Raw genomic sequence first — 24,894 nt, forward strand, 5'->3', positions numbered from 1 at the left:
AGCTCAACCCCAACAAGCACAACTAGGTAAGTACAACTAGGCAAATGCACACACACAAAATAAAAAAAATGAAATGCAGACAAAAAACACATTGTGTAATCAGAGATGTAAGCTAGCAAAGCAACTAAGTACAAGGGCGTGGAGAAACTATAGAAATAACAGGAAACTAGAGAGCAGAGAAAGATACCAGAGCGCCAGGAATGAATACATCAGGGATCAGTGCTTGTGTCAGAAGCCAAAGATATATAAGCATAATTAACAAGGGTCAAACATAAAAATGTTGATTCCCTCTCACATTGGCCTGCAGGAACATAATATCGATGATGCCCTTGCTAAGGTTGCAGTAAATAAAGACAGTATTGAACGGAATCTTGAGTTATCAAGTAAGTCCCTTAAAAGAGTCATTAGACGAGAACTTCTGGATGAATTTGAAGAAAGTAGAACAGTGCAAATTGGAACTAGTAGGTCCATTGTTTACGAGAATGAAATGTGTGGAGTAAAACATGTGTATGGGGCAAGTAACAAAATAAGCAGACTAACAGACGATGTCACAGCTCGTATAAGACTTGGCTACAAGTATCTCTGGCAGTTCGGCTTGTATAGGGATTTAGATGAAGTAAAGTGTGTGGACAAATGCAGGGACACACACTTGAACACTATATCTTGGATTGTAATAAAATTGAGCCATTTAGGTAAATCTAAACTCATGTTGTATGATATGGCAACCTATCTTATTACTAAGGATAAAATACCTGAAATCCTTGCACTGTATCCATATTTCGCTCCCAGCAGATAAACGCCATATGAGATTAAGAAACAAGTAGTGTATTGCGAAGACTAATAATAAACAGCCGTTCCCCTATGACTCTGTAATATCTCCATTGCTCAAACAATTATGTATTAGCGATAAGACCTACCATTAAAGAATAATGACATACTGTAAATATATAGCTCTTGAAATAGAACATTCTCTGTAACTAGCTGACATTGTAATTATAAGGTGTGAAGGACAGATAGAATTGTTTATGTAATAATCTCCGTTGAGGTCTGATAAAGACCTTTTGTGCCCTCTGTAATGTTTTTTGCGCTACCGCTCACAGGATGAGTATGGGGTGAACAATCAAAGGGAGAGAAGAGAGGCAGAGCGACAATATGAAAATGACATAGCAAGCAAGGCAAAGACTCAACCTAAATTGCTGCACAGCCACATCAGGAGAAAAACAGTGAAGGAACAGGTAATGAAACTGGGGATAGGAGCAGACAGATTTACTACAAACGACAAGGAAGTGTGCGAGGGACTCGAAAAGAAATTCCAGGAAGTCTTCACAATAGAGGAAGAAGTGTTAGAGATAAGAGAGGGAATGCCTAACCAGACACCACTAGAGGAGTTTATGATTACAAGTGGGGAGGTGAGGAAGCATCTGTTAGATTTGGATGTGACAAAGACTGTAAGCCTGGATAGAATCTCACCATGGATACTAAAGGAAGGAGCAGAAGCTCTGCCTGCCACTATCTATGGTGTACAACAAATGGCTGGTAACAGATGAACTGCCAAAAATTTGGAAGTCCTAATGTGGTCCGAATATAGAAGAAGGTTAATAGACAGGCGGCACTGAACCAGTGCCAGTGTTCCTAACTTGTATACCATGTAAGATGATGGAGAAGATTGTGCGAAAAAACTAGTGGAACATCTGGATGCAGAGTACCTGAAAGGAAAGGTACGCCACTGGATAAAGTAGTACCTAAGCAACAGAAGACAGTGAGTAACTGTGAGGGGGGGGGATCTCAGTGGCGAAACGTCCCCAGTGGAGTACCACAGGGATCAGTCCTTGGACCTATTCTGTTTCTGATATATGTAAATGATCTCCCAGAGGGAATAGACTCGTTTCCTCGATGCTTCCTGATGCAAAAAAAATTATGAGGAGGATTAAGACAGAAGAAGATAGTATAAGGCTACAAGATGACCTAGACAAACTGAAGGAATGGTCCAACAAATGGCTACTAAAGTTCAACCCAAGTAAATGTAAGGTGATGAAACTAGGCAGATGAAATAGGAGGCCAGACACTAGATACCGAATGGGAGATGAAGTACTTCATGAAAGGGACGAAGAGAAAGATCTAGGAGTTGATATCATGCCAAACCTGTGTCCTGAAGCCCACATCAAAAGAATAACATCGGCGGCGTATGGGAGGCTGGCTAACATCAGAACTGCCTTCAGAAACCTGTGTAAAGAATCCTTCAGAACCTTGTATACCACATATGTAAGACCAATCCCGGAGAATGCAGCCCCAGCATGGAGCCCGTACCTTGTCAAGCACAAGACGAAGCTGGAAATAGTTCAGAAGTATGCCACTAGGCTAGTCCCAGAACTAAGAGCCATGAGTTATGAGGAAAGTCTGTGTGAACTGCACCTCGTGTTGCTGGAAGTCAGAAGAGCTCGGGGAGACATGATCACCACATACAAAATTCTCAGGGGAATTGACAGGGGTAGAAAAAGATGGATTATTTAATACGGGTGGTTCACAAACAAGGGGGGCACAGGTGGAAGCTGAGTACCTAGATGAGCCACAGATACATTAGAAAGAACTTTTTCAGTTTCATTGATGGTGGTAAATGGGATGCACTAGGAAGTAATGTGGTGGAAGCTGACTCCATACACAGTTTCAAACACTGGACACGTGATCCTGTGGTCCCGGGTTTGATCCCGGGCGCCAGCGAGAAATAATGGGCAGAGTTTCTTTCCCTGATGCCCCTGTTACCTAACAGTAAATAGGTACCTGGGAGTTGTCAGCTGTCACGGGCTCATTCCTGGGGGTGAAGGCCTGGTCGAGGACCGGGCCGCGTTGACCCTAAGCCCCGAAATCATCTCAAGATGACCTCGTCTCACGATAGATATGATAGAGCCCAGTAGGCTCTGGAATCTGTACACCAGTAGATTGACGGTTGAGTGGCGGGGCCAAAGAGTAGATACTCAACCCCCCGCAAGCACAACTAGGTGAATACATGCTCCTCCTCTCCCCTGTTACCTAGCAGTAAATATTCAAGTTCCAATTCAAATAAATTTATTGAGGTATAAATACATGCAGTAAATAGGTACCTGGGAGTTAGACAGCTGTTACAGGCTGCTTCCTGGGGGTGTAAGAAAAAAAGTAGTTGGTAGTTAGTGACAGTTGATTGACAATTTAGAGGCGGGACGAAAAAGTAGAGCTCAACTCCCGCAAGCACAAGGTGAATACACGCTCGTCCTCTCCCCGCACTCAGTCCTCTACCCACGCTGAACCAACTAGGCTGTAGTGGATGTGAGGGCCTGTGGGCCGCTCCAAGCAGTATTCTGTCTGACAAAGTTATCACAAGTCGAGCCTGACCTAAGGGCGGGCTCGGGGAGTAGAAAAACTCTCGAGACCCTCTCCAGGTATGCGCCAGGTACACACCAATTTCCTACACCTCCCCGCATCCACAAATGGCACGTAACACTCCCCTACACCTCAAACATTCTACTAAATCTCACGCTTCACTACACTGTGTATACAATAACTTATTTGTTTGTAATGGCCTACTAATTATGTGGAAATATATTGATCGCGTCAGTAAGGGGTTTTCTAATTCTTTATATGATCATTAAACATTGTACAGTTGAGTTCGTACTCGACGCACAATCGCGAATTTCGGGTGGGACAGAAAAGGTTGGGCACATTTACTTCCCCCTAATGCGCCTGTTCACATAGCATTGCGTAGATACTCAGGAAGTAGGTACTCAGGAGTTAGTTTCCTGTGGGGTTGCATCCTGGACAGGGGACCTCGATATAAGCCTAACGTGAATGAATACACTCTGGCCTCCTGTCCCCAGACACAATGAATTATCATGTGATTATCAAAAGGCTCCCAGAATCCCGTTTAAAATGTATACTGTATTCTCTTATGCACTATGTCTTGTACATATACAGCATGTGTATGTATGGGGGTTAGAAATGGGATAATAATTAAATTAATTTAATTAATTAATTTAAGGAAAGTATATACCTCTATTTCAGGCAGTAGCTATGCTAGTTCGTTCTTGAAGGGAGTGAATTTTAAAATACAACACTTCGTTTTACTTCAATATGGTGTCCTCTGGGTTTCATATTATTAAGTATTAATAAAAACTGTTCGTAGCCAAGCTAATACTTACCAGATCAATTTATCTATATAACAGTTCAGGATAGACCTGTGCACTTTGGGATTTATTTTATACTATTTAAGATTTTGCACGTAAATTATATTAATACAAAATAAACATTAAAAAATCACGTTTAAACTCGTATTCTAAAGAAACATGGACTCACGCGTGAGCAGCATAGCAAAATAACACATCTTCAGTCTCACAATGTCAGTGTTTCAACACGATCTTCGTCCACAGTCGATACGGATATCGTAGTTTATCAGAAGGCTTCCTAGAGAAGTTCATCTCTGTATGAAGAGCGTTGTTTCATGTCACTGTATCGTTTTCTTTAAAATTAGCAGCATGATATGGTCACAAATTATCACATCATCGAGTGGGTGGGAAAGTGTAGACTTGCGGAATCAAATCCTTTTACTCGGCAAAACAAGCGTTATTTTCCTTTCCAAGAAGTTTTTCTGACCTTCAAAAATCGGAGAAGTCCTTCATAGCCAGCTTTACAACCACTAAATGCAGCCACTCCATGATGATTCACTGGGAGAAGGAAAAACTCGAGTAACAAGAGGGAGGCAGGCGAGAGGAGGAGAGGTCGAGTCAGCTGATGGTTTGTTTACTGCTGATGTGCAAATGGCGGACGTGAGCGGCGCTCTGGTGGCCGCCCAGACAACTACACTGCGCAGCATGACACCCGAAACGCTCTCGCCTCGCCTCACGTATTGTAAGTATTGCTCACTTTTACCTTTGTTGGTTCTGATATAGCTCGGTGTGTGGTCCCAGATATTATAGATGTGCCGGGAGAACTGTAGGACGAGTAACATATATTGAAGGTGCCACGATTGCTGTATAGGAAAGGTTTTTTCTCGCTATGTCTTCGTTTTGGCGGTGAGGGAGGCCATATTGGCCTCAACCCCAAACAGGCTCCCTCAGGACGGTTGTTGATGTTTCATAGACATTGAACTGAATTATACGACTTGTCATTGACTTTGTGGATACAGGAACACCATTTGTGAAGTCTGAAATGTTTGTGACTTATGTTGATGAGTGTCCATAATGTTCTTTAAGCGACATATGCGATTATTTGCATTTAAAGAAAGCTGCCGACGGTTTGGTGAAATTGAAGCAGTTGTGGAACATACATGATGTATGAGATCGTTAATACAGTAACCTCAAGACTAGTTTCCAGTGATCGATAGTAACAATTGCAAATGCATGGACAGATATAGTGTTGCGATACTTTATCTAAAAAATCTTAACTGGTTTAATGATCCAAGTAGAAATATGACATCTGCTTCCCATGGATGAGGTATCCAACTTTCAACACTTGGCTTACCTTTTAGCTACGAATTTATAAGCCTGAAAATGTGATTGTATGGAACCAGACCTACGAAACAGCAAATAGCTTTTAATCTGGTTTGAAGGTAGGATGAACTTAGGTTAGAGTACAGTTCTATGACTTTAATGGAAGTAAGACCAGTAGTTGAAGTACATCACCACCTTTAATGTATTTTGCAAGTCATTATCAGTAATTGCAGTATTTAGTTAAGCTTAGAATGATAATGGCATGACTGAAAATGACTGACAAACCAAATAAACCATAAATATGAGAAATGTGTGGGGCAAATAATTAGCAGGAATTTCATTTAATTTTTTCTGCTTAGTGTTTTTTGTGAGGCAAACAACATACCAAAGGCAATTAATAAGTGTTGATATAAGTTTAATAGTGAAAGATGTGAAACATCCATGCAGATTATATCAGTTAGATTTACCACTTTTAAAACATCAAATATATCCATATTAGGATGTGGTTAAGAAACATTTGTCATTTTAATTCTGATTTAACTAGTCTACTGTCTGTAAATGTTTGATGCTTTATTAGGCCAGGAAAGCAGTTTTTTCATTTTAATGTGTCATTGTTATGGAGAGTAACATTAATTTGAAATTTACATAATCCTAAGTACTGCAGTGTACTAAATGGCACATAAGTAAGAGGCAGGTCTATGCCTTCTGTACAGAACAGTATACTGTATATGTATATGCAATATTTAGGCATAGCTATTTACATTGGGAAATGAATATTTTCTAAAGCCTTTCACCATGACCACTTGATATCCAGCTAATTTCTTTTGTCATTGACTTATTTGGAAAGTTTTCTTCTATAGCTTAGGATATTGACATGAACCATGTTTGTAGAATAATTGAGAATTATTCTGTGAACTGGATATAGTAGTGCAGTATTGTATGCTGCAGTATACAGTACTGCATTATGTCCTTTCAAGCAATTTATGGTTTAAACTTGAACACATTATCATTATTCATAAAAAGTACAGCTCACATGATGTTCCATGGTCAGTGCTGTAAATGCATTTATAATTTTTAATAGGTAATGAAGAGCACAAAGTTGTCACAAATAACAAAGGATTTGTAGCCTTTATTAAGCCTCTAATTATGAATACTGTTTTAGCAAATAAATTAGACTATGTAGACAGTGTTCTAAAAAAGGGATCAAGAGTTTCAGGAAGCTTGAACATATAGAAAGTATGCACTTTATATGTAAGAACTGTCAGGGGCATCAGTCTTGTTTGATTTAACCTTAACTTGAAAGCTTGGAACAGGGCTTGAATAAAATGATTGATAAACACAAGATATTGCTAGTTTCAAATGCATTAGGATATTGTATATTGATTAATGTATCCCTATACTCTACTGTGTTGTCTTGTTAAATGGTTGATATGCTGTACCCAGATATTGATTGATTAATGCTCCAATATAGTGTTGATTGATAAATACACATACAGTATAGAATTGTTTGGGGGGGCACATTTACAGTGTATCTTTTCTTGTAATGCAGATGATTGACATTGTTATTGTCATAGGATTTGCAAGACTGTATATAGGATACTATAAATACTGATTCAAGTAATAACACTGAAATAGGAGTACAGTGCATAAAGTAGTTAAAATGTATGTTGCCAGTGCACAGTACACACATGTACTTTAAACAAAAAATCAGAAATTTCTATCAACTTTAACATAGATCTTTTTTAGATGAATATAAGCCAAATTTTATTTGATCAGTTGTGTTAGTGCCCTGTGTCATCTCATTAATGTAACATTGAATGACTGCCACAACTTTGCCATAATATTTTAGTTAGTATTTCTTCAGCATTCTTTTGTAATAGTGGCTTGTGGCTACTACACGCACATTAATGTCTAAAATGCCACATCAAATTTTCATTTTACAGTGTTTGTCTTGATTGTGTAACATGGCATTGAAATTGTCCCCATATTTTAAACCCTGATTGAATTCATGTATTTCATTTTTTTCAGAAAAGAAGTACTGTATATGGAATTATATCATCAAAAATGGACTATCCACAGGGTATGTAATGTGTGTGTAATTCTGGAATAAAACAAGCCCTCACTGAAGTTGAAGCATCCTCTACTAATTTCTTAAATGTTTTCTTGCAAGGAATATTTAATTTATATATTTTGTATCTATCTAATTAAATACTGTACATGATAATGTAGTACAATGGGATTTGTACAAATATTATTGTGTAAATACTCTTATAAAAGTGACAATATACTTATTTTTTGACTCCTCTTATGTATGTATGGAATATACTTGTACAGTATATTGTGTGTGTGTACTCACCTAATTGTACTCACCTAATTGAGTACAATTAGGTGAGTATACACACACACACAGGTATATGTGTGCACGTGTGTGTGTGTGTGTGTGTATGTGATATAATGTAGATATAATATAAAAGTTGTTAGGGTACCACCTCTGGTGCAATTGTAGGGACCCATAGCCTCGGAGAAGAAAATAGAGTATTCAGAGAATACCTTGTGGATTCTCACTGAACACTTTAATATTTTCTTCTCCTACCACCCCTATTCTTTTTTATATACAGTATATACATATTTTGTCATTTGATTTTATTTAAAATTTCATTACACAAAAAGGGATACAACATTGGTTACATGCAATATTTATACTGTATATATTTTTTATTACACAAATTTCAAACCAAATAGCAAATGGATAGAACACCTAAAGACAAATTATATAATAATAGAGAATTAGGTTTTCAAACAGGAAGATCCTCTGGCACAAATCTACAGTACTAAGTTTCTATGATGAAGCCACAGGGATTTTACAGGAAAGAGATGATTGTGTTGACTGCATTTATCTGGACCTGAAAGGTTTTTTGACAGTCCATAATAAGAGATTGTTTTGGAAACTGGAATATCCTGGAGGGATGAGAGGGAGTTTTTAACATGGATGACAATTTTGCTGAGAAAATAATGAGAGCAGTAATCAGTGGCAATTCATAAAACTGGAGGAATATTACTAGTGGCATACCACAGGGCTCAGTTTTGGCGCTCATGATGTTCATTGTTTGTATGAAAAATCTACCAGAATGAATATATAATTGTAGGAACATGTTTGATGATGCCAAACTACCAGGGAAGATAAGAAACTTAGATGGTTGTCATGCCTTTCAAGATGACTTGGACAAAACAAGTGTATGGAGCAATGCTTGGCTGATAGAATTTAATGTGAATAAATGGCAGGTTATGGAATCTGGAATAGGAGAAAATATACTACACACGGCATATAAATTATGTGAAAAGGCTTTAAAGAAATCTGAAGAGATCTAGGGGTGGTCCTGGATAGAAAACTCACTTGAGGACCACATAAAGAACATTGTGTGAGGAATGTGTTATATATAACATGTGTTATATATGCAAAAGATAGATGATAGAAGAAAAAGAGGCGCTATACAAAATATGGCGTACTGCTTACAAAATAGTAACAATAGTAATAGTCGAGAGAGTTTACCAAGAAGACTTCTTGAAAGCTGCATCTTCAAAAAAAGGTCATAAACTCGGCTAAGGAAACAAAGCTACTAAAAAATTAATACATTCTTCTTTGAAAATAGAATGGTAGATGGTTGAAACAAATGAGAAAGATTGTGGTTAATGCCAGAACTGTTAGTAGCTTCAAAGTATAATTACAAAGAGTTCTGAGAATACTGTACAGAACACCACAAACATAGCTTTCATCCTGCAACTACATTTTATATGATTACAATTGTTCACATCTTTTGTGAGATTAAGATTGAATATGCAGCATTCATATGGTGCCCATATCTTAAGAAACACATCAAACTGGAAAAGGTGCAAAGACATGCAACTAAGTGGCTTCCGGAATTGAATGACAAGAGCTACAAGGATATGTTAAGAGGCATTACATATGCCAAAGCTAAAAAAATGGAAGGAAAATTGGTGATATGATCATAACGTACAAAAAGTACCTGCTTGATGGGGTTCTGGGATTTCTTCTACTCACCAAGCCCGGACCGAGACGAGGCTTGACATGAGTGTTTGGTCCACCAGGCTGTTGCTGCTAAACTGGAAAAGGTTCAAAGGTTTGCCACCAGACTAGTACCCGAGGTGAGAGGTATGAGCTACGAGGAGAGACTACGGGAATTAAGCCTCACTGCGTTGGAAGACAGAAGAGTTAGGGGGACATGATCACCACATTTAAGATTCTCAAGGGAATCGACAGGGTAGATAAAGACAGGCTATTTAACACAAGGGGCGCACTAGGGGACACAGGTGGAAACTGAGTGCCCAAATGAGCCACAGAGATATTAGAAAAAACTTTTTTAGTGTCAGAGTGGTTGACAAATGGAATGCATTAGGAAGTGATGTGGTGGAGGCTGACTCCATACACAGTTTCAAGTGTAGATATGATAGAGCCTAGTAGGCTCAGGAATCTGTACACCAGTTGATTGACAGTTAAGAGGCAGGACCAAAGAGCCAGAGCTCAACCCCCACAAGCACAAATAGGTGAAATAGGAGAGTACACACATGGCTGAGTGGACAGTGCTCAAGGGTCGTAATTCTAATGGCCCAGGTTCGATTCCCGGCTAAGGCGGAAACAAATGGCAGAGTTTCTTTCACCCTGATGCCCCTATTCACCTAGCAGTTAATAGGTACCTGGGAGTTAGACAGCTGCTACAGGCTGCTTCCTGGAGATGTGTGGATGTGTTAAAGAGAAATATATGTAGTAGACTTAAGAGGAAAAATAGATTGGTTAGAAAGGGAGTATGGCAAAGTACCACAGGGTTCAGTTCTTGCACCAGTAATGTTCATTGTCTACATAAACAATTTAACAGAAGGTATTCAGAATTATATGAACATGTTTGCAAATGATGCTAAGATACTGTGGAAGATAGATGCAGATGATTGTAATGCTTTTTAAATTGATCTAGATAAAATAAGTGCTTGGAGCATCAAGTGACAAATGGAATTCAATGTGAATAAATGCTATGTTATGGAATGTTGAATAGGAGAAAATAGACGACCCACAACTTACAAATTATGTGGAAAGGAATTACAGAACTCTGGCCTAGGGGTGTTTGTGAGAGGAGCATTTGCGTTGCTTTCCAACTTCAGACTTGCTTTTAAATACGTTTATGGGTGGTGAAATATTAAAGAAACTATTTGTGACTTTTATGAGACCAAAATTGGAATATACAGCAGTTGTATGGTGCCCAAATCTCAAGAAGCACATAAATAAACTTGAAAAGTACCAATGGCATGCTGCAAAATGGCTTCCGGAAATGAAAAACAAGAGTTACATGGAGAGACTAGAAGCATTAAACATGCCAAAACTAGATGATAGAAGAAAGAGGAGATATAATCACTACTTAAAAAATACTAACAGGAATAGACCAAATTGACGGAGGAATTCCTGAAACCAGCAACTTTACGAACAAGAGGACACAGTATGTTGACCAGACCACACACTAGAAGGTGAAGGGACGATGACGTTTCGGTCCGTCCTGTGTGGTCTGGTCAACATACTTTAGCCACGTTATTGTGACTCATCGCCTGCAAGAGGACACAGATTCAAGCTAAGAATTTTGTTTTGCCAACAGTGGTAGACGGTTAGAACAAGTTAAATGAGAAAGTGATGGAGGTCAAAACCGTCAGTAGTTTCAAAGCATTATACAACAAAGAGTACTGTACTGGGAGGACGGGACACCACGAGCATGTAGCTCTCATACTGTAAGTACATTTAGATAATTACAGACTTTATAATTATAAATACTTAATAGTCAGAGTTGCCTTATAAGCCAATATATATTTTTTTTTCTTTTTATATCTTGTGGATTGATATGTTCATTTTAATGAGCAAGATGCATTGTTTGTAATTTAAACCAACACTAACTTATTATCCGTACCTAACCTAAATATGATAATCATTTCTCGGTACTGTACAGTACTACCCAACATAGATAAAACTAATTAACAAAGTAAGTAATTAATGTAGTCATTATACAGTATGTTAATATTATTAAAGTAGAACTAATTTTGCAAGACATTTCTGAAAATACATGAAATTCCTTTGGCTGTTAGGCAAAACAATCCTTGCCTATTGTGAAGTAAATACTTTGACCACTGTAGGCCAATTTGAGGTATTAAGTGTGTGTGTGTGTGTGTGTATAAAATTGGTTCCTACTTAATATCTGAGAAGCTTAACAAAATTACAGCTTCTAAGAAAAAAAATTAGTTTGTGTTCTTATTTTGTAACTATAAAATGTACATTTAAGGCATACACAAAAATGTTATTTTCTTTAAGGCTAATTTTCCTTGATACAAAAATAAAACCTGAAGTGATGTGATTTTTTTCTTTAATATACATACATACATACATACATACATACATACATACATACATACATACATACATACATACATACATACATACATACATACATACATATATAATATATATATATATATATATATATATATATATATATATATATATATATATATATATATATATATATATATATATATATATATATATATAATATGCAGTACTGTATACTGATACTATTTTGAGAGGAACATTACAGAAAAGCATTCAGGCCACCCTCAATGCTTTTTACATTTTGTTTCATGTTTTTATCAGCTTTTTAATAGCATATTTTGCTAGTATGTTCTGAGTAGTTACATTCCGTTAATAAGAGTTTTGCAAATTATATGATAACTTGCATATGGAGTAAACGGGGGGTAGCTTTATTTTTGCTCATAACTATGCCTGGGCATTATTGTGTTGGAGTGTAGTATTCTATTGCATCAAGCAGACAGGGATTTTATTTATCTTTCCTTGTTGGCCTTTAAAAGTAATGCAAGTTAGACTTTTGAGAAGATGTTCTTAAATAAAATGGGCATTTTTCATTCCCCATTCTGCTCTTTCAAATGTAAAAGAAAGTTATGACATGGTATCTAAAGAGAGGCAGCAGTATAATAATATTCTCCAAGATGTGCTTATTGAATGCTTCAGTGCTACAGAATAGTAAAATTTTCTTTATGCATTACCTACAAGTCTTTTAGTAATACTGTAGGTGCATTTTTATATACTATTAATATTTCATTGTGTTGGGTGTAGGCAGCAAGTATAGAATTGATATATTTACATGTTAAGCTCATGTCAATGTCCCTTCAAGGTCAAACTAGTGACCCTGCCCAGGATGCAACCCAACAAGAAGCTGATTTTTTTTTTTTTTTTTTTTTTTTTTTTTATGAGATATATACAAGAGTTGTTACATTCTTGTACAGCCACTAGTACGCGTAGCGTTTCGGGCAAGTCCTTAATCCTATGGTCCCTGGAATATGATCCCCTGCCGCGAAGAATCGTTTTTTCATCCAAGTACACATTTTACTGTTGTGTTAAACAGAGGCTACAGTTAAGGAATTGCGCCCAGTAAATCCTCCCCGGCCAGGAGGGCATGCAATTCTTGGGTACCTATTTACTGCTAGGTGTTCAGGGGCATTAGGATAAATGCACCAAACCATTTCTGTAATCCAGAGAATTTGAACCCGGAATTCCCAATTGTGAGTCTAGAATGAACCCAACTGTACAACAGGGACTCGAGTGACTGATTTTTTTGTTGTATTTGTTCTTGAATTCTTGAAGTTGTGGTAATAGCTTTCTCATTACTAATATCTTCCAAGTCCATATAAGTCCTTGAAATTTTGCATGGCATCAGTGGTTCCTACTACTGTATAGGTATAGTAAATGAATACAGTATATGTTGATGCACCTGATATGATGCCTATGTTTTTCCTAAGGCCCAGGGAGGAAGGTTTCAGGATTTGTTTTTTCAATTATGGCAAACAGTTGCCAGAGGTCTCTTAAGTGGTGAATGATGTTCATTCAATCTATAGTACTTTTGAACATTTCAGAGCACAACGTCTCCCTCAGGTGATTGGCACACCAGCCACTATAGCTTGAGAGTGACAGGAGCAGGCCAATGAGAGGCTAATGTGAATATTGATAAAATGTAATTGACCTTCATAATAAGTGTAACCCAAGAACTATCAATGGGAGAATTAACACCATCTCTTTATTTGTATATCTCTCAATGGTGTTCTGTTCTACAGTACATGAAGTGAAGATTTATGCATGCTACTGAACTTGCTTTATAAAGGACAGTTCAGTACACAAACAGAATTTACCAACCTAATTTTTTAATTGTCATTATTCTTTAAGTCATTATTTATACTATTTATGTGTAATACTTTGAATTGAGCTGCTTTTTATGTGATTTACAGTATTTTTCTCACATCATTATTGGGTTTTACAATATTCAGTGCAACATAAAACATATGATGATTGGCTTGTGACCCATTCTGACCTTTAACCAAACTAGAAATGCTCTACAAATCAAAGGACCCAGAATGTGGAATGGTCTCCCCAATCATGTCAAAGGCTGTACCTCTCTCAACCAGTTTAAGAGTAAAACCAAGTGCCACTTAATTAACTCCATGTAACCTACCTTACCCCCCTAAATGTCAACCCATGTTTTGCTTTTGTTAAACAATGCTGTTTGTTCTCTAACTTGTACAGTTGCTGATTTCTGCCATATTACCCCCCTTTTTTTATTTTTTATTCCTTGTTTCAACACAATTTATACCTAATCCCAATTACTATTAAGTTTTAGTCTAAGTGTTTTCCCCCCACACCTTGCCCAAAACGCTATGCGTATTAGTGGCTTTAGGTATTCTAAGTACTAGCTCTATCTATAAATCCAATAAATCTAACTGTAAATCAACTATGTATGGACTTTTCCTGAATAAAAATTTATTTATTTATTTATTATTATTTATTTAAAGTACAGTATAATAATATTAGCATCCTCCTAAATTAAGAGTTTTTTAATGATATACTTTACTGTATTTAGCAGTGTTAAGTTAGAGGGGGGTAAGATTTGAAACTATGAGAGAGGGAAACCATTGACTTTGTTCAACTTTGATGATCATCTGTATGCACAAATGAGCAGTGAACACCCGATAGTAACACTGTCCTCTATTGTTAATTGTAATCTTAAAGTTTGTTTATCTGAAGTATAACTTGAAGTGCAGAGCTGCTCAGATAAAACAATAGGCCTTCTACAGTTAACAGAATTGTGTGTTAGTCTAGTAATTCTGGGCTAAGTGTATATTCTAGTTCAGTTGTTCAATAACTGGAAACATATACAAAAGCTATTCAAATGTTTAAATTGTTAAAAAGCAGAATTATGAAAATAATTTAAGAAATTTTGTGTAACAAGATAATAAAAGAAGTATTTGTAGTGTGTGATGGTAATTTTTAAAAGATTGTAATATGCTGTTAACTATTTTGTTGGAAAGAATTCAATGTCTAGAATCTGGAAATGTAAGGAGAATGTTTGTCATATTAGAATCTTGAGAGGGAGACAGTTAAAGTGTTTTTAATAGGGCCATGTTGGGTAATTATTCATATGACAAATGATTGCAAGGGGATTAGTGTTTGCACAGTGATTTCACACCAGCGTATAGTTTAAGAGGAACTGCATGCATTGTGGTCTCAAAGCTTACAATACTAGAATAATTATTTGTTCAGTGGTTTCATGAAAGCCTTCTATTAATGTTAGACTAAGAAATTTGTATTACCAGAATAACACTCAAATAAAACCTTAGACTGCATGTGGGTTGAATGGAGACCAGTGTACCCAATATACTCATGTAAGCTTGCATTACCAGAGTGAAAAATCATGCCCGGGTATCTCCATTTAGCCTATATTACCTGATTAACATGCTCGGTGTTTTCTGTAAAGTTTGTTACTGCTGAGGTAGAAGTTATGTGATGTCTTAAGAAGCTCGTCTTACCAAGAGGGCAGCATACGTTGTGAACTTAAAGAAACGTATTAACAGTGGAGCAACTTCCTCCTGGTTTACTTAAGATCATGTTTGTATTACCAGAAAGGAACTTGGGAAAACTTTTTTTTACCTAGGGCAGTAAAATACAATGATGGAAATATTTATTTGGCCTAAGATGAGTAAAGTAGATGACTAAATACGGGACGAGGTGACACACTGGCCATATTTCCGTAAATAGAAATATATTTTGGTGCCATTCCCCAAGTTAGGGCTGAAAATTTAATGGAGCAATTATTTTGTGTGCACATTTGTGTGTGCAGTTTTCACCTAACTGTACTAACGACTATACTAGACCATGCATTTCAGCATCCCTTAATGGACCAGACTGATGCCTCTCCTAACCTTTTAGTGATATTGTATTTACAATACAGTACATTGAAATTCATGTATGGTATGGAAGGAATTTATAGTACCTGTACTTTCTCTTCAAAAGCATTTCAATCACTTGCTACCTTCATGCTAAAGAAAATACTAATTTTATCATTGACTATATTCCTTCTTGGCTCCATCTTGTAGCTATCAGTTATCTGGTGCAGTGCCTTCCAGCTCTCTTATTCATCATCATTCCTTTTTCAATCTATGAATGCAATTATCAAAGTTTGATTTGTCTATAGAAAAACTGCTTGTACAGTCTTGCAACCGGCAAAAATCATATCACAACTATAAATTGACAATCTGAAACGTTGCTTTATAAAAATGCCATCTCACACCCGTACTCAGCAGCATATTTCAGTAGAATAATCTTATTTAGGGTAAGACTTCCAGTATCTGGCTATTTTCTTGGGTTATTTGTGTTCAAATTGGACTTTAAAATATAAATACTCCAGTATAGTAATATCTTTACGGGTAAATCTTTGGCATGTATAGTCACTACAGTCAAGTTTATAGTGGCAGATCTTCTAGGTCACTGTCCTCAACCCTGCCTTCATTCAGTGTGTTTACCCTGAGGGTCTGAGTTCTGTTTGAGTTTACCTGGTTGACCACTGGAATCACGTTACATGATTGCTAATTATTGATTGTTGGATATTCATAAACTGTTTCATCAAAACTTTCTGACCCTCTTGTAGTTCTTTAATTATGTTAGCAGTATTTTGACAACATAAAATACAAGTATTTTGATTACTTTGTGCATGAGTGTGTATAAATATTTAAATATTGTTAAATATTCTGAACATATCTTGGATACATATATCATGATTGCTTCTCTAAATGTGATATATTTTTAAAGTATTAAATTTTAAATTTTTTTATTTTTCATGTACAATATTCCAAACATATACCTTCTGTACTCCTGTGTTAAATTCATATTGCATGCACTTGTAGACTAAGATTCATTGGTGTAGCATCTTCATCTCCCATCTTAGGGATACATATGCTACTACCGTGCAATAAATACTAGAATAATAGAAATAAACATAATTTATAACATAACAAAGGCATGTAAGAATTGCAAAAAATGAGATGTGAGAAAGGTTAAAAATTTTCAAGAATTCTAACTTTTGAATTGAACTCAGAAATAACCATGTGGTACCAAAAATTCAAAACTATACACACAACATTTACAAGTGTTTAGTAATCCCCACATGGTTTTAGTAATTGGTCCTTGGCCTAAATTCTATCATTATTGTTATCTCATCGTGGATGTCTTCAAGAGATATTTAGACAAGTTCTTAAAAGAAGTGCTGGACCAACCACGCTGTAGTGGATATGTGGGCCTGCGGGCTGCTCCAAGCAACAGCCTGTTGGACTAAGTTATCACAAGTCGTGTCTGGACCCAGGCCGGGCTCGGGGAGTAAAATTTGTGAAACCCTCTCCAGGTACACGTATCTTTTCTTGCAGTGTTACTTAATACCTATTGTCATCAGCAAAATATTTCTTTAACAAATTTATAACCCTGCCACAGATGAAGTTATTTTGATTTTTCTCTACCATTTCTGTGGTAAGGAGAAAAATGGTTTGACATTTACGGTTTCTGCGGGTAGCCAGTTCCATGGGTTTATAACCCTGTGGGTGAAAAAGCATCTCCTGTTCTCAGTCCTACATTGTGGCTTGTTTGGATTGAAACTGTTACTTCTTGTTTGTGTTACATCTGACCCATTGAAGAAATTGTCACGATCAACATCCTGCATATTGTTCAGTATTTAAAAGTTTCAGTGAGATCCACCCCTGTCATGTCTGGTTTGCAGTGTTGTTAGTCCTGTGACCCTCAACCGTTTCTGATACGAGAATTCACTTAGCTCTGGAATAGTTTTTGTTGCTTGGTGTTGCACTTTCTCCAGAGCAGCTATGTCCTGAAAAGATGCAGTCTCCATGCTTGGATACAGTAATCCAAATCGGGGTGCACCAGAGATTTATACAATTGAATCACTACCTTCTTTTCCTTAAAGTCATAATCATGGACTAATCATAATCACAGAACAGTCATAATACATCTATGTATTTTTTGTGGGGAGCTCCCATCAGCTCCCTTAAGCTATCTTATTGATGAAGTGTTGTACTACTTGGTGTCATCAGTCAGAGTTCTTTGTATGCCTACCGGGGACCACGAACCAGAACCTTTCCCCCCCTCCCTTTTGAGAGGCGCAGGGAGCAATGGCCCAAGAACACTTTTTATTTAAAATATGTCATCTTGCCATTGACCAGGGTAGGCATCCAGAAAAGTAGGCAAATCAAAACAGACCACTACATGGTTGAAAATGTGATGTATGCCCTCAAATAATCAAAAGAACTTACCACATAAAAAAAAGCATAGCTTCGTCCAACTAACCCCCCCTTCCTCGCTTGTTAGCTTCACTGCCCCATCCACCCTGTGGGGTGGGATGGGGCAGTTTGGGCAGAAACTGCCAAGTTTCGTTTCTGCCATCACCGGAGGATCGAACACGGACGCTAGGATTACGAGTCGAGAGCGCCGTCTACTCAGCTGTCAGGCCCCGTAGTGACTGGGAGAACAAGGAACCGCATGGAGGCAAGGATACGTGGAGAGCCAAACTATTGGAGGTGGTGACAAGAAACTTTTTAACCCAGCATGTCAGAGAACCTACAAGGATGAGATGCAATGACGAACCAGCGAGACTCGACCTAGTCTTCACTCTGAATGACTCCGACATAAGAGAAATCGGTTTTGAGGACCCAGTAGGAATGAGCGACCACAGTGTACTGGTGTTTGAGTACTTGATTGAAGAAGGGTTATTGAACTCGAGGAGGGATACCGAAACCAAAAGGTTAGCATACCGAAAGGGAAACTATGAGGGGATAAGAACATTCCTAACAGATATAGCATGGGAAACAGAGCTCAGGGGAAAGACGGCCCAAGATATGATGGATTACATCACGCAGAAGTGCAAGGACGCTGCAAACAAGTTTGTCCCAGTCCAAAAGGAAAGCAGAGAAATGAAAATGAGAAACCCATGGTTTAATCAGAGATGTAGGCTAGCTAAGCAGCAAAGTAAAAGGGCATGGAGAAACTATAGGAATAACAGGACACTGGAGAGCAGAGAAAGATACCAGAATGCCAGGAATGAATATGTCAGGATGAGAAGAGAGGCAGAAAGACAATACGAAAATGACATCGCAAGCAAGGCAAAGACTCGACCTAAATTGTTACATAGCCACATCAGGAGAAAAACAACAGTAAAGGAACAGGTTATGAAATTAAGGATAGGGGCGGAAGAATTCACTACAAATGACAAGGAAGTGTGTGAGGAGTTGAATAAGAAATTCCAGGAGGTCTTCACCTTAGAGCAAGGAGAAATTCCAGAGGTAAGAGAGGGAACCACTGGAAGACTTTGAGATTACCAGCGGGGAAGTAAGGAAGTGTTTACTAGAGTTGGATGTGACAAAGGCTATAGGCCCAGATGGAATCTTCCCTTGGGTTCTAAAGGAAGGAGCAAGAGAACTGTGCCTACCACTCTCCATAGTGTATAACAAATCACTGGCAACAGGGGAACTGCCAGATATTTGGAAAGCAGCTAACGTAGTCCCGATATACAAGAAAGGGGATAGACAGGAGGCACTGAACTACAGGCCAGTGTCCCTAACCTGCATACCATGCAAGCTGATGGAGAAGATTGTGCGAAAAAAACTAGTGGAGCATCTGGAGCGAAGGAACTTTGTAACACAGCATCAACATGGGTTCAGGGATGGCAGGTCTTGCCTCACAGGGTTACTTGAATTCTACGACTAGGCAAGAAAGAGAAGGGTGGGCAGACTGCATATTTTTGGATTGTCAGAAAGCCTTTGATACAGTGCCACACAAGAGGCTAGTGCGAAAGTTGGAGATGCAGGCTGGAGTGAAAGGGAAGGTACTCCGGTGGATAGAGGAGGAGTACCTAAGCAACAGGAGACAATGAGTCTGTGTGAGGGATGAGGTCTCAGATTGGCGAGACGTTACAAGTGGAGTCCCGCAGGGGTCAGTCCTTGGACCTATACTGTTTCTAGTATATGTAAATGATCTCCCAGAGGGTATAGATTCGTTCCTCTCAATGTTTGCCGACGATGCAAAAATTATGAGGAGGATTGAAACAGAGGATGATAGTAGGAGGCTACAAGATGACCTAGATAGACTGAGTGAATGGTCCAACAAATGGCTGTTGAAGTTCAACCCAAGTAAATGCAAAGTAATGAAACTAGGCAGTGGAAACAGGAGGCCAGACACAGGATACAGAATAGGAGATGAAGTACTTAATGAAACAGACAGAGAGAAAGATCTAGGAGTTGATATCACACCAAACCTGTCTCCTGAAGCCCACATAAAGAGAATAACGTCTGCGGCATATGTGAGGCTGGCTAACATCAGAACGGCGTTCAGGAACTTGTGTAAGGAATCATTCAGAATCTTGTACACCACATACGTAAGACCAATCTTGGAGTATGCGGCCCCAGCATGGAGCCCGTACCTTGTCAAGCACAAGACGAAGCTGGAAAAAGTCCAAAGGTATGCTACTAGACTAGTCCCAGAACTAAGAGGCATGAGTTATGAGGAAAGGCTGCGGGAAATGCACCTTACGACACTGGAAGACAAAAGAGTAAGGGGGGACATGATCACACCCTACAAAATCCTCAGGGGAATCGACCGGGTAAACAAGGATGAACTATTCAACACTGGAGGGACAGGAACAAGGGGACACAGGTGGAAGCTGAATACCCAAATGAGCCACAGAGACATTAGAAAGAACTTTTTCAGTGTCAGAGTAGTTAGTACAGTAAATGGAATGCACTAGGAAGTGATGTGGTGGAGGCTGACTCCATACACAGTTTCAAATGTAGATATGATAGAGCCCAGTAGGCTCAAGAATCTGTACACCAGTTGATTGACGGTTGAGAGGCGGGACCAAAGAGCCAAAGCTCAACCCCCGCAAGCACAATTAGGTGAGTACACTCACACCTATAAATTATGTGAGAAATCTTTAAATAATTCTGAAAAAGAAAGGGATCTAGGGGTGGTTCTAGATTGAAAACTGTCACCTGAGGACCACATTAAGAACATTGTGCAAGGAGCCTATGCTACACTTTCTAACCTCAGAATTGCTTTTAAATACATGGATGGAGAAATACTAAAGAAATTGTTCATGACTTTTATTAGACCAAAGCTAGAATATGCAGCGGTTGTATGGTGCCCATATCTTAAGAAGCACATCAACAAACTGGAAAAGGTGCAACGACATGCCACTAAGTGGCTCCCAGAACTGAAGGACAAGAGCTATGAGGAGAGGTTAGAGGCATTAAATATGCAAAAACTAGAAGAAAAAGAGGCGATATGATCACTACATTCAAAATAGTAACAGGAATCGATAAAATTGATAGGGAAGAATTCCTGAGACCCGGAACTTCAAGAACAAGAGGTCATAGATTTAAACTAACGAAACAAAGCTGCCAGAGAAATATACGAAAATTCTCTCTCGGGAACAGAGTGGTAGACGGTTGGAACAAGTTAAGTGAGAAGGTGGTGGAGGCCAAAACCGTCAGTAATTTCAAAGCATTATATGACAAAGAGTGCTGGGGAGACGGGACACCATGAGTGTAGCTCTCATCCTGTAACTACACTTTGGTAATTACACACACACCCAGGAAGCAGCCCGTAGCAGCTGTCTAACTACCAGGTACCTATTTACTGCTAGGTGAACAGGACTATCAGGGTGAAATAAAGTGCCCATTTGTCTGCCATCAGCGGGGATCGAACTCGGACCCTTGTCCAGAGCGCTGTTCACTTAGCTATCAGGCCCCCTTTGTGTGTGTACTCGTCTATTTGTACTTGCCTATTTGTGCCTTCAGGATCGAGTATTGACTTTTGGATCCCGCCTTTCTAGCCTCCGGTTGTCTATAGCAATGACTCCTGTCCTATTTCCTTATCATATCTAGTTTTAAAATTATGAATAGAGTTTGCCTCCACAACCTGCTTCTCAAGTTCATTACTTGATTACTTCCTTCCATTACTCTCACGCTAAAAGAAAACTTTTACTAAAAGTAACCTCTGTGACTCAACCAAGTTTCCAGCTTCCACCCATGTCCCCTTGTTCTGTTAGAATTCTGTGTGAACATTTCGTCTATTTCCACTCTGTCAATCCCCCTGAATGTTTTATGTGTGTGTATGCCATATCCTCCCCCCCTCCGTTCTTTTTTCTAGTATCGTCAGGTTCACTTCCTTCAGGTGCTCTTCATTCCCCATCCCTCATACAAGCCTCGTTGCAAACTTCTGAACCTTTTCAGGTTTCCTTGTGTGTTTCTTCAGGTGGGAGTTCCATGATAGGGTGGCAGTGTGTGTGTGTTTAACTTTTTATTTAATAAAGTATTTTTATTTTATGTTTCAGAAGTTCAAGATAAACTTAATCATCTGCGCACATACGTCCCATTTGTGGAGCGTATGATTTCAAAACTAGAAGCACGTTCACAACAAATTGGGACAAGCTATGGCCAATTAGAACGACTACATGGTCTTCACGGGTTTTTAACAAAGCCAATACCAAGAGCGTAAGTGTAATCATTGTACAGGGTATTGAATAAAATGTATTTAAACTGTAATATCATACATTACGTTTTTGCCGGGCTTGCCTATCAGTACTGTAATTACATGAGTGTACAGTAGATGTAAGTTGACAACTAATCTTGTGGCATTTTGTTTTCTGTTTAATCTCGGTTACATGACATTTTGAATATCTCGCAGTAATAAATAGAAGATAAATTAGTGATTCAGTGATACCCATCATGTTTTTGTGGTTGGTGATTTCTGGAGGTCCACACCACACCAACTACACCAAGGCATTAATTGTGGTTGTTACCTAAGTTGATATTTGTAGTCTAAATTCAGTACAGTATAGAACTACATGACTAAATTGGCTGAGTTTGACAGCACACTGCTTTTTGTTCACCTAGATGATGTGTGGTGACTGCATCTCGATAAGCAGTGGTAAATATGAACATGACAGTATCTATTTCAATATTCTGTAGGTAACAGATTCATTACTTATGGACATGCAAATACACAACCTTCAAGAAGACCTGGACAAAATAAGCACCACTTGGCAAATGGCATTTATTCACATTAAATTCCATGTTATGGAGTGTGGAATAGGAGAACATAGACTCCACACAACCTACAAATTATGTGAAAAATATTAAAAAAGTAATGATAAAGAAAGAGATCTATGGGGGGGGTTCTAGATGAAAACTATCACTTGAGGACCACATAAAGAACATCGTGCGAGTAGCCTATGCTACACTCTTCCATTTCAGAATTGCTGTTAAATACATAGATGGTGAAATACTTAGGAAATTGTTCATGGTTTTTGTTAGACCAAAGCTGGAATATGCAGCAGTTGTATGGTGCCCATATCTTAAGAAGCACATCAACAAACTGGAAAAGGTGCAAAGACAAGCAACAAAATGGTTCCCGGAACTGAAGGACAAGAGCTATGAGGAGATGTTAGAGGCATTAAATATGCCAAAACTAGAAGATGGAAGAAAAAAGGCGATGTGATCACTATGTACTAAATAGTAATGGGATTCAGTCAAATAAATAGGGAAGAATTCTCTGTATCTGAGTTTGAATTCTCTGAATTAATCTGTAATTAAAAATTACCTATTAAAGTAATAATTTATTACTTAAAAGACAAGTAGTTTAAGACAAATTTATTTTTATTTATGGTTATGGGCCTCTATTATTGTAGAATTTTTGTCACTTTATAGGCCGAGAATGGAGATGTTAGAGAAGATGGAAGCTGTTATACGCAGCATGCATGAAAAGGTTCAGAAAGCCCAGGGGGTAAGTAATACTCTGTATGAAATAATTTGACTTACATTGTTTGATAAAATTTGCATGTTTGGTATTTTACTCAAGATATTGCCTTTGGTTAATATTATCATTGTCTTTGACAATTTTACCCAGTAATGTACGATTTGTAAGTGTTTAACAAGGCCACCTGGTAGGATTACAACCATGGTCCTAGTCAGGTTGGAATTCTACCAGGGGAAGGGAATCCGGATGTTTTTCCATGACTCTGCTTTTATCAGAAAATTGGCCCAGTGACTTAGTTCTCTGGTTTGACCTTCTCTTCTGCTCCTTGTGTCGGGACTTTTTGACACGTCTCTTATCATCATCATCTTTACTGCAAGCAGATGGCTATTTAAATGATGATCTACATGTGGTTGTCTTCTCGGTAGTAGTATGAGATTTCTTGGTATTCCTTTTGCCTCTTTATTGTTGTTCCTCTCCTTTCTTTCTTGACTATTTTTTTTATCGTCATTTTATGCCAAATACTGTCGCCTCATATCGCATGGCATTGGTGGAGCCGCTACACGTCAAGGAGCTTCATGCTGTCTTCCGGAGGCTGGGTTTTAGGTCTTTTGGCCCTGGTGAGCATTTTGTTAGTTTGCAGCCAACTACCGTACTTCTTTACTGGAGAAGAACGAGTCGACCAGCTTCTGGAGGGGGGTACTTTGTTTCTTGATGGTTGGTTCAGTCAGGGGTGCTTCATGTGCTGTGTCCGGTAGCAACTCTCTGCTGCCAACTTTGTGGCACGGAATCTGCCTTGGTGGGTAGATCCTGTGTTGTTGGGTCCCTGTTCCAAGGCTTCTCAAATCATTCACAGTATTATTAAGTCTAACCAGCCTGCTGTCTACCCTTGTGCCCATGATGTTCATAAATGCGCTGCTCTAGCGGCTATGTTTGCTACTATTTCCTGGGTTGATAGTCAGGTGCTGGATTGTTGGTGATCTAACAGGATTCTAGTGGTCTGGTATTCAGTTAATGTTCCTGGGCCTCACCTTCCTTGTGTGACATTGGGTCGGGTCTCTCGCCCTCAAGTCTCGTCCTCGTTTTGACTGCCTGCAGTTCTACTTCCTTGGTAAATCCCTGTAGTTTCTCCTTTTCCATGGGTAGTTAGCTTCAGGAAGCCACAAGGGGCTTGCCCTAGAAAGCCAGCACTGAATGTAATGAAATGCCAATTTCTGGGTGGTCACCTGTGACTCCGAT

The 24,894-nt window shown here is 38.5% G+C and overlaps 1 protein-coding gene across 9 annotated transcripts in view; it reads left to right on the forward strand.

Annotated features, from left to right (window-relative positions):
- The window catches only part of LOC123774609 (uncharacterized), a 178,182-nt gene that overhangs the window by 58,801 nt on the left and 94,487 nt on the right, over positions 1–24,894 (forward strand). For 4 of the 9 annotated variants that reach the window (XM_045769066.2, XM_045769068.2, XM_045769065.2 and 1 more), the window contains exons 1-4: positions 4,687–4,875; positions 7,485–7,536; positions 22,235–22,394; positions 23,610–23,685. In XM_045769066.2, the coding sequence (XP_045625022.2) occupies positions 7,521–7,536; positions 22,235–22,394; positions 23,610–23,685 (252 nt within the window). In that variant the 5' untranslated portion in view covers positions 4,687–4,875; positions 7,485–7,520. Of the gene's footprint in view, positions 1–4,592; positions 4,876–4,945; positions 5,576–7,484; positions 7,537–22,234; positions 22,395–23,609; positions 23,686–24,894 lie in introns of those variants that run through there. The other 5 variants (XM_069303937.1, XM_069303938.1, XM_045769069.2 and 2 more) reach the window with 5 other exon arrangements.

The sequence above is a fragment of the Procambarus clarkii genome, chromosome 51, assembly GCF_040958095.1.
Source record: "Procambarus clarkii isolate CNS0578487 chromosome 51, FALCON_Pclarkii_2.0, whole genome shotgun sequence".
Lineage (NCBI taxonomy): Eukaryota > Metazoa > Arthropoda > Malacostraca > Decapoda > Cambaridae > Procambarus > Procambarus clarkii.